The sequence below is a fragment of the Eumetopias jubatus genome, unplaced genomic scaffold (genome assembly GCF_037043125.1).
Source record: "Eumetopias jubatus isolate StellerSeaLion01/CBP00866 unplaced genomic scaffold, mEumJub1_p1.0 scaffold_7, whole genome shotgun sequence".
Classification (NCBI taxonomy): Eukaryota; Metazoa; Chordata; class Mammalia; order Carnivora; family Otariidae; genus Eumetopias; species Eumetopias jubatus.
In genome coordinates this window covers 119059871-119070483 of record NW_028274813.1, presented here as the reverse complement: position 1 = coordinate 119070483, position 10613 = coordinate 119059871, and the positions used below count along the sequence as shown (strand labels likewise).

Below are 10613 nucleotides of genomic sequence, written 5' to 3'. Positions count from 1 at the left end.
CGGCGCCCAGGCCCTGGGCCAAGCTCCCTCCAGCTGGGGTGCACTGCGCTGGGGGTGGGGGCTGCACGCGGGGGCCCCTGGATTCTGGACGCTCACTCTGGCCACACGACACAGGGGGGCACAGCACACCCATCAGGACAGGGATTCACGTCACACTGCACAGAGTACACACATCCCACAGCGTGATGGACGGATGGACGCACACACAGACTTGGCTGAGCTGGGGACGGGGGAGTGGGGTCCACCCCTGGGTCCCAGCTTGGAGAACAAAGGCCATGCAGCCGGCTCGCCTCCCTTCCAGCACCCGAGCCCCACCCATCCACAGATGTCGACGGCAAGAAGAAACCCGTTCCCGTGTCCTGGGCAGGCCTGGGCGCTTGGGACTGGGACCGGACGTTTTATAGGTGGACACTGTCTGCTAAGAGATTATTCACAACCAGACCTCCAGGACCGATGGGCTCACCTCCCGAGCACACACAGATAAGAGTACAATAAATACAGTGGCCCCCCAGTATCCACTAGGGCTCCTGGTGGGTGGCCGGGCAGCCCTGGCTGCAGGCTGAGCGATGCTGTGCTGGGGGGAACATGGCGGTGAGAGGCCTTCTGCTGGGGGGGTCCCGCGGCTGGGCAGGCGGGGCAAGCAGGGTGTGGGGGGGCCCCGCCCGCGTGGGGGGCGCTGCCCAGCGCCGGCCGCAATCTGCCTGCTGCTACTCAGAAAACGGCGGGAACATGCCCAGGTCCGCGAAGTCTTCGATGTTATAGTTGCCGGTCCCCTGGGTCGGATCTCCGGGCATGGGCAGCATGTCCTGCAGGGGGGGGGGGGGGCAGAAAACAAAGCCGTGGGGGCGTCAGCTCATCCTCCTGGGCACCCGCACGCCCCAGGAGCCCAGCCTGCCACGCCCCCTCATGCTCATCCCCCTTGGAGGCAGCCCGGGGACAGGCTGCAGGTCTTGGGGGACAATCTCAGGGGTCCTCAAATGTCCAGAGCCGGGAAGCTGCTCTGCCCTGGGAAGTGGCATCCCAGCAGGTCAACACAACCTCAGGACATAAGCTCTGTCTGTGTGAGGCTGAGCCAGGACACAGGGTGGACAAGAACCCCACCGGTGCGGTACATCTAGCCGGGCACCAAGCCAGGGACCCATGGTCGATGCTCAAAATGCAAGAGAAACTCGGTGCCGGGTTGAGCACAAGAAAGGCTGTGTGCATTCTGAGGGCAGGGCCAACCAAAAGGCTTCACTTTTAGCAAGCCCTTCAGGTTCTGCGGGCCTCAGACTGCCCATCCAGAAAATGGGAATAGCAATATTCCAATGGCAAATTTCTCGAAGTGTGTTCTGTCAGATTCTTGGCCCATGAGATACTCTGGGGGAAAAGAATTCTGTGGACAAGGGAGTTTGGGAAATGGCATAGTCTGTCTACCTCCTAAAAATCCTCAGTGCTTATTAGTATAATAAGGTTCTGATAAACCCTGCAGGCAAGAAACTGAATAATTTGCTTAGCCAGTGTTTCACAAGCTTATCTGACCAAGAATTCTTCTTAGCTTCGTGACCATGAAAAATCAGGTTGGGGAATTGTGCCTTACACACGGCTGCGGGGCAGAAGGACGGAAGAAGGAGGTCAGAAGACTGCCCCTCTGGAGACCGAGAGGGACATCTGGTTCTAGACCTCTGCCTGCGAAGGTTGCTGGGCCAGGTGGGAAAGGTGCCGGGGACAAGGAGAGCGGACCCTCCCTGGGGAAGGTGGGGGTTACCAGCTGGGAGGTCTCCAATCCCTCCCTCCATGTGCCTCCTGCCCGTCCTTGCTTGGCAAGGCAGACCCGGAGCTGTGGGCATGACGGGGACGGGGATGAGGTGGGGGGGGGTGCCTTGGCCCTTGTGGGAGGTGCTTCTCCCTCACATGGGCCTGGTGGGACCGGCCCAGCGCTCGGCTCAGGGGGAGTCAACAGGCTCATGCCTCCATCTGGAACCTTCTTCCAATGGAAACTTCTGTCTGAAGGTGGGGCCGGGGAAACCCCGAGGGGCCCAAGCACTGCCCTGCTGGGCTGTCACGGGGTCCCCTCCAGCTGCACAGCTAGGTCAGGCTGCCCATCACGAGGGATGGCCGGGAGGGTCTCCAACAATGGACAGCTACGGGGGGCACAGGTGTCCTCAAGCAGGGAGGATAGCTGAGGCCTCGGCTCCTGGCCCCTCTCCCCAGGCTGGGCCAGAACCCGTATCCCTACAGGACAGCTGGGGCTGCAGCAGAGAGCGAGGGGAAAGGAAGCAGAGAGAAGGCGCCGGTACCTACGAGAAGGCTGTGCTGGCTCGATTTACCTGGAACACTTCGGCCTGACCGGACTGCTGGTGCGAGTGCTGCTCACCGCTCTGCGGGCCGTGGTGCTGGCTTTGCCACTGTGACCAGACTTCCGACGGCCGCCCTGGGAACTGCCCGCTACTCTGGCCACTTTCAGCTGAAAGATCCGACGTACAGGACACCGCCTTTAAAAGCCCCGTCATGGCTCCGGGAGACCTAAGAGCCACTGCAGCCCGGAGCGCCCCACGCTGCCCATCGGCACGCTCCGTCGGAGCTGGCCGGGCACCCGTGTCCGCGGCCCCCCGCGCGCTCACACGGACCGACAGGCTCCAGGTCACTTCTGCACCACATGGCTGGGCGGGTGGAACGGAAGTGGGGGCTCTCTGCCAAGGGGCGCAGGCACTCACTGGAGGGTGGCTCTCCCCAGAGCGCACCTGCTGGGGGGCTGGGGGCTTTAAGCCTCGGAGCCCACGGTGCCCTGGGTGACGGCGCGTGGAGCTTTGGCGGGGGCGTGTGTGGGGGGCCCAGAGTGTGGGCTGACACAAGCTCCCCCTGCCGCCCCCCACAGCACGCTTGCAGGCCCGAGGAGGGAAAGCCTCTCTGCCACTCCGGACCCCTCGTCCCGAACTTGCTCTTTACAGGAGCCTGACTCTGCCAGAGGAGGAGTTGACCTCAGCGTGCCCTGAGCTCTGCCAACCTCACCGGGTTTCGGGGAACTTGGTGAGGCCACACGTGGCATCCCACGAGGTCCTTCCGCAGGCGCCCGGAGCCACAGCCCCTCCTGCCTCTGGGTGTCTCTTAGCACCGGGTGGCTTGAGAGCAAAGGCATCTGGGCCCGGCTCAAACACGAAGGAACGCCTCTTTGTAGGAATCAGCCCGTTAATGCGTAAGGAGGGCAACCTTGCCTCCTACGCTTTATAAAGAACACACAACGGAAAACCCAAGTAGAAAAAATGAGCGGTATTTGTCTAAGACATTTTAAAGATTCAACTCAAGAGAATGAGTTACCCGGAAGCACATCAAGAAAAGCTGGGGAACGTTCCTTCTTGTTCCGAACCACTCAACAGCATTTGGGGGGCAGTGGGCTCTGTCGGGCTCTGGGCGCAGACCAGGCCCCACCTTGTTCTTCCTCACGGCCGTGCCCACCATGGGCCCCCCCTCCTGCCCGAGGGCGGGGCGCCGGGCTCACAGGGCTGAGGCTGCCAAGTGTTCAAGGAGAACCCTGGCCTCTCCCTCTGTCCCCGTCTCCCGGTCTCTCCCACACACGCACACATCTAACATACTGCCGGAGACAGGGAAGGTGGTAACGTACGAAACACGTATGTTCTCCTCAAGGCCTCACGACTGTGCTTTCCAAACTCCACACGGTAACAGCTGGGAAAAGACTCTATAAAATCAGACAAGGACATAATTCCCTGTGCCCCCATCAGAGGGGTTAAAATCGACTATGCACACGGGACTCTGCTGTTTAAGAAAAACACGTCTGGAAATCCGAAATGCCTTTTCCTAATGCTCGTGAGACACCAAGGCCAGGGGAGCTCTTTCAAAGCACTGTGCCCGAGGGCTGGTCTGGGCATCCACATGTCTAGGACAGGCCTGGTCCACACAGTGGGGCTGGTGGAGGCAGTGAGGAGGCCGCCTCAGGCGCCCAGGGAAACCGAGCACAAGCCGGCCCACCTGTTGCTCAGGGCAGCGTGGACAGGCCCGGTCACCATCGCGGAAGGCGACGGCGTGGCAGACCATGGGGACTGTCATAATAATGGACCCAGGGGGATGACCACCGCACGGGAGGCCCCCCCACGGCCCCCACTTGCTACAGTGACTCCTTGCTGGGGTCTTGCCCATCAGACACAAATTCCCTCAACTCTTCCTTCTGGCTCTGGCCCTCGCCGAGTCGTCCCCCCGATTCATATGCTGGGGTCCTGGGCTCCGGCCCCGAGCCAGGCTCGGTGCAGGTGTGCACCCAGGCCGGGAAGCGGGACGGCTCCTCCTGGGGGAGCTCACAGCACGGGGCGCCACACGGGTGGGAGCTGCTGTGATGGGGGAGCGGCGAGAGCACCAGCTCTCAGGGGGACATCAGGCCTATCACGGGAGGTAGGAGACACCAGCAGGGGGACAGTCAGCAGCTGAGCGGGTGCAGGGCTCAGAGGCAGTCACCAGGATCAGTCTGTGCAAAGATGTGGGGGTGAGGAGGGCGTGTTCCAGGGACAAGGGTCCGAGTGTGACCGGGCTGAGGGCAAGCCAGGGCTTGGGTGCCCCGCTGTGAGGGTGGCAGGGACCTGCGGGGGTTCGCGGGCACATGGAGGAGTGGCCGCACACACCTGTACATTCAGGAATACCACCGCCCAGGGCCGAGCGGACAGAGAGGGAAGGAACCAGCTAGGAGGAGGCCGCTGCGGGATGCGTGCATGAGTCCCGGAACGTGGGGTGGCAGGGAGTTGCCGATGGAGGAGGCGGACGGCCACACATCCGCGTCTCTGCTGTTGGATGTGCACAGTGCTGCTTCTCTAGGCTCTGGGCCTGGGAGCCACCGCTAAGTCTCCGAGAGGCACCCTGGGCTCCCCGTGCCTGAAGTCAGCATCTCCCCGCCCAGACCATCCCGGTGGGGAAAGCCCAGCTGCAGACGCTCACGTCCAGTCCACCGCCCCGAACACCGCATCTCCACTCTGGTCTGCTTCCCTCCATCCTGGGCCAGCACCTGTCTCCCTCAATCTACAGCTGCCCCACAATCTTCCTAAAAGAGCGTCCACTGCCTAAAACCAGCCCAGGCCGCCGTGCCCCCAGAGCCTGAGTAACCCCACTTCTGCTACACACCCCTGCCCCCTCACCCCTTCCTGGCTGACCCACCTGCCCCCAGCCGCAGACTACCCTGTGCCCAGAGGGTTCTGCCCGTGTTCAGAGCCCCATCGGATGCAAGCTTCCCTGACCCACTCTCAGTTTGCTGTGGCCTTGCGTCACCTCCACGGCGGGGCCACCATGGGGGAGGCCCTTCTTCCAGCCCCTGTTACGGAAACCCTGTTCCTCTGAGCTGCATGCATGACCTCCACACTTGATGATGAGCAGTAACTACAACACGGGAACACGGACGACTCTGAGTGTGAGCATCAGACGCAGCGCTGGGTGCTCCCAGCCCAAACCTCAGCCCCACTGACCCACACCACCTGACCACAGACCGATGGTGAGCAGGGGTGGCACCCACCATGCAGCCATAAGCCGCTTTCTGGAAAAAGCCCCAGGGGTCACCGACATCCTTGCTGCCTTGTTCCAGAAGCTGCATGTATGGCTACAAACAGCGAGCTGGGCTCCAGCCACTCCGTCTTCCGTTTGCTCTGCTGGCTTCCTGAGCAAAGTCTAGGCTGTTATAGCCCCAGCCAAACACGTGGGGCCCCCACCAGCCCCACGGTCCAAGTAGAGTACGCATGGGGTTGCTACCACCTGGGCCAAATGGGTAGCCTTTCAGACCAAACTTCAGAACCTTGAAAAGCATGTGGCTTCCTAGGTTGTAGGAGTAAAGGGATGACATCTTTCTTTTAAAACAGTTTATTTTATCAGCTCTCAATGCTATAAGGTCACTCTTGCTGACATTTTTCCTTTTGAGCTTCATCTGAGGATCGCAGGGTTGTTTGAAGTGCTGTGCAGGGGTCCTCTGCGGTCAGAAGCAGCTAGGTGGTTCTAAGCAGGGCTGACTCTGCTGTGCAGGGGACATGTCTAGAGACATTGCTCATGGTCATAAATGCAGGGGTGCTGGTAGGGAGAGGCCAGGGACGCAGCTGAACAACCACACAAACAAGGCAACTCCCAAGACAGAATTACTTGGCTCAAAATGTCCACAGTGCTGACGCTGAGAAACCCTCATGGATAAAGTCAGCAAAGAACACCAAAGGGGCAGTTTGTTCTAGAAATGCCTCTGGGTGGAGGGCTCCTGTAGTTCACGCCCAGGACACATGCTTCCCATGCTTTCGGGCCAAGACCTCATTTTTCATCATTAACTGGTAGTGGTGAAAAGGTCTATAATCCCCTCAACTTGCTGTAAGAATGCACAAGGCTGAGGGGCACCTGGGTGGCTCAGACGGTTAAGTGTCTGCCTTCGGCTCAGGTCATGATCCTAGGGTCCTGGGATCGAGCCCCACATTGGGCTCCCTGCTCAGCGAGAAGTCTGCTTCTCCCTCTGACTCTGTCTGCTGCTCCCCCTGCTCATGCTCTCTGTCAAATAAAAAATCTTAAAAAAAAAAAAAAAAAAAAAAGAATGCACAAGGCTGAGATTCGGGGGCAGGAACTGGGGGGTTCGGGGGTGTGGTGTCTGCAAACGTTTCAGGTCACGAAACCCTAACCCCTCCCCCACTGTGCCTGCCCTGCCCTGCCCCGAATTTTTCATCCCACTTCTCACTGCAAAAGTCTTCAGACTCTTGTGGAATGACACGTTTCTTTCTTTCAATCTTCCTCTCTGAAGTAAGCGTGCAGATGGACAAGGCTCCTTGAGGAAGGCCAGTGATGTGACGGATGCATTTCCTGAGCTTCATGGAAGATGCTCACGCTCAGAGTCGTCTGTGTTCCCTGCTGTGATCTGAGCAGACCTGCACTGACTCGTGCCGGACAGGAAGGGGCCATGCTAGCTGCCCCTTCCTACACTGGGAAGCACGCTGCACAGGAAGCAACGCACTTGCTCGCGCTTGTGGAGTCGCTGCGTCTGGAAGCACGCGGGTGAGACAGGGATGTCATTTAGACCCAGGGCGAGTCCGCGGAAAAATGCCTGGTCTGCCCGGGCCCCTCTGGGCCACTTGCACTGAGCACCCTGTGTGCCTGGCTCCCTGCATTTCCCCAAGCCACACGGACGCGTCGGTGAGCAGACACCCGGTAGTGGCAGAGACAGAGACCAAGCTGTTCAGGGACCTCGGGTCTCAGGACTCAGCATGCGCTATGGGTTTATTGTCTCTTGGCTCCACATGCATCCTTCTTCGTCCCGCCTCATGGGGTAGGAACTGGACGCTGTAAACATGTCTCCTCTGCCTGTGGGCAAGGTCAGGCTTTGTCTGTCTAGAGTGCAGTGACCGGCCGTGTGCAGGATGCCCAGCGCACTAACTCCTCGGGGAGCTTCTCCAACACCCCGTCACCCAGAGCTTGCAAACCAGCCAGCTGCTGGCGCTCTCCACGCGGCGGTGCCTGGTGGGCTCTGGTCTGGCTACACCCTCTGGGGGGCGACCAGCCACAGCCCCCAGCCCCGAAGCTGTGTGTCCCCCCAGCAGACACACCTCCAGGGAGGTCTGACCTCAGGCTTTGTGGGGTGGGGTCTCCCGCTCAGCCTCTGAGCTAGAAGCTGCCACGCGTGTTCGCTCTGTCTTCCTCAGGGCGCTCCTTCAACCATGTTAGCTAAGAATCATTGTCTTAAGCACTCCCCGTTGCAACCTCAGGTGTGGTGTCTGCATCCTCCCTGGACCCCGACTGCCGCACCTTCCCCACTCAGCTTGTTAGGAGGCGAATGCTCGAACTTGTAGCCCCTCGGTAAAGGGCTCCAGTTCTGCTTCTGGATGCTCCCCGTCAAGTGGGGTAAGACCACAGTGAGCTGAAACTGGAACCAGGACTGGAAATGCAAATGCATCGGTCACGCAGCTCAGGATGCGTCCACAGGCAGGAGTCCTTCGGTCTGACTCCTGGAAGCCGGGGGAGCAAAATGAGCCTGTGGCTCACAGAAGGGGCTGGAACCAGGAGGGCGGATTTCTCATTCAAGGAGGAAGCCCCATACACCAGACATCCCGAGGGTTCCCTGCGGAAGCTGAGGCATGGCTTCTTCCCCTCGATGTCGGCCACCCAGGCTGCCACTTAGTGACATGCAGCTCACCAGCGCTCCCAGACTCCTGCTGGCTCCAGCCCATGAGACAGGGCAGTCGGGGTTCCAGAATCCGGCCCAGGACAGCTAGTTGAGCCAGGTACTGCAGGTTGGTGGGGGGCACTGTGGGGCCTGCACACCCTCCAGGCCTGACCAGCAGGCCCCCAGGCATGGCCGTGTGGCCATGCCCTCATAGAGGGCACTCAGGTCCCACGCAGGGCCAAGGTGAGAGTCTGCTGCATGCATCAGGGCTGCCGGCAAGCTCACGGGCTTGTGCTTACTCATGACTGGGGAGTCTGACCGTTAACGGGGCTGTTCTGTCTCCTCCCCACACACTCCTTCTCTGCTGTCTTGCTTGCACCCCTCCCACCATGCTCGGGAGCACCGTCCTTGTTAATAAACCACCTGCACACCCTCGTCTCTCTGACCCTGACCAAAGCCTGCCCCCCACGCCCACCTCCATGGACCCCATTTCCCTGGAGCCCCCTGGAGCCAGGGCTCTTTGTTTTTTACATGCCGCCCATCCCACACATGGCCCACCCTACCCTCCGGGTCCCTCCACACCACTGTCCCCCACCTCTGCTGGGGCCTCCTGCCACACTGACCGCCGCTGTCCTCAGGGAGCCCATGCCCATCAAGACCGTCCCCCATCCCAAGCTCCTCCCCAGCTCCCTGCCCCCCCCCGCCCCCCGGGCCTGGCTTCCAACATGGGCCACGGCTTCCTCCTGCAGTACCGCTCCTGGGTCAAGGTCAACAAGGGAGGGACCGATGGGGAGGCCACATGAAAACTGTTTACAGTCCCTGTGCACTCATGGAACGGGGTCCAGCCCCTATTACTAGGGGTACACCGCTGGTACACCCAACCCCCACCTAATTCCAACACATCCCAAATGGTGCATCAGGAGACAGGCCAGCACAGTCTGGAGGGGAGCGCTCTGTGACTTCTATCTGACCTCACCATGCTTCAGGTTATTTATCTGTGATGCGGGAGAAAATAGGCATCTCCCTCCAGGGCTGCCGTGAGAGTTACAGGAATTCAGCGTGCCCGGTGCCAAGCAGATAGCATCCGGTAAGCATCAGCTGTGGTCACACCTACCCTTAGGACCGTGTGAGTGCAGGACGGCTCGGAGCCAACAGGGACGTGGCTGCTGAGCCTGGAGCCTCCCGTGTGAGCCCACTCCTCAGGGGCCTTAGCCCCGGGCTTTGTCCCCCCGCGCCCCAGGCCCATTTACACGTCAGGGCCTGTGGATGCCACGTGGGAACCAGACAGACGCACGGAGCCGAGGGCCCAGGTCGCTGGCGGGGGAGGGGCTGCCCACCTTTCCTGCTGTGGAGACGAGATGCTTCTCGGCCTTACTGGGACTTACTGGGACGAGCACCAGCTCTCCTCGGAGCCTCTTCAGACTCTGCAGGAACGGCGGCCCTTCGGCCGCGGGCAGACCTGGCGGCTGCACACACGGAGCTGCCCTGCCCTCTCCCGTGTCCGAGCTTCTCCCCTGCCCTCTCCCCATGTCTGAGCCTCTCCCCAGCCCTCTCCCCGTGTCCGAGCCTCTCCCCTGCCCTCTCCCCGTGGCCGAGCGTCTCCCCTGCCCTCTCCCCATGTCCGAGCCTCTCCCCTGCCCTTTCCCGATGTCCCTGTGTCTCTCCTGCCTCAACTGCACTGTGACCTCCCCCTCTGTGAGCCCGGGCCCTATACCTGCAGGCCTCCCGTCCGCCAAGGCTCACCTTCAGGGTGAGGCGGGGAGACCTCTCCCCCACAGGCTGAGGAAGCCAAGGCAGAGACTGCAGGGCGCGAGGGCTCCCCTGGGAGCCAGTGGCTTCCAGCTTCCGGTGGTCTCTGAGTTGGGTGCCTGGCAAGAGGCCGTGGGCCCGTCCCTCGGGGAACAGGGCAACATGCGGCTGAGCGCCCGCTCGGGGACAATACAGCAAAGAGAGCTTAAGGCCGAACAGGAGAACCTGCTAGGAGTGAACAGGAGCTTCGCCGCATCCACGGGGAATGGGCGGTGAGAGGTCAGAAAGCGCTGTGTCCCCAGGCTTGGGGGTGGGGGGCACTGTGGGCAGCTGTGGCCAGCCCCGCGCTCGCCTGAGGGCATCTGTCCTGCAGAGAGATGCCCCATGAGCCACACGAGGGGGTAACGCTCTGAGAACATGGGCTCAGGACGCTCGAAGGGCCACGGCCCCACAGCAATGCCTCCTCGTGGGAGGTGGAGCCCCGGCCCATTAAATCTACACAGCAGGTGCCACACAAATGCCCCTGGGACGGGCACCAGAAGTGGCGGCCACTTAACCCTTTATGGCCTGAGGTTTTGTTAACAAAGCTGGGACAGGTGCTCTGACACGGGATGGGGTCGCTCCTGCAATATTAGAAAAAGAGAGATCTTGACAGAGTCTCCTATTTACACGACGTATTTCTATAATAGGCCACCCGGTTGTTTGAAGCAAGATTATAGCGTTTGGGATATGGGGCAGCTGAACGTCCTTGCCAGGGGCCATAAAGGGT

General features: G+C 60.8%; 1 protein-coding gene across 1 annotated transcript in view; it reads right to left on the bottom strand.

Annotated features, from left to right (window-relative positions):
- Positions 1-707: 707 nt before the first annotated feature.
- The window catches only part of ARNT2 (aryl hydrocarbon receptor nuclear translocator 2), a 123217-nt gene continuing 113311 nt past the window's right edge, over positions 708-10613 (bottom strand). The window contains exons 17-18 of the mRNA XM_028089417.2: positions 2310-2446; positions 708-806 (exon numbers count right to left, since the gene is read on the bottom strand). Of these exons, the coding sequence (XP_027945218.1) occupies positions 708-806; positions 2310-2446 (236 nt within the window). The remainder of the gene's footprint in view (positions 807-2309; positions 2447-10613) is intronic.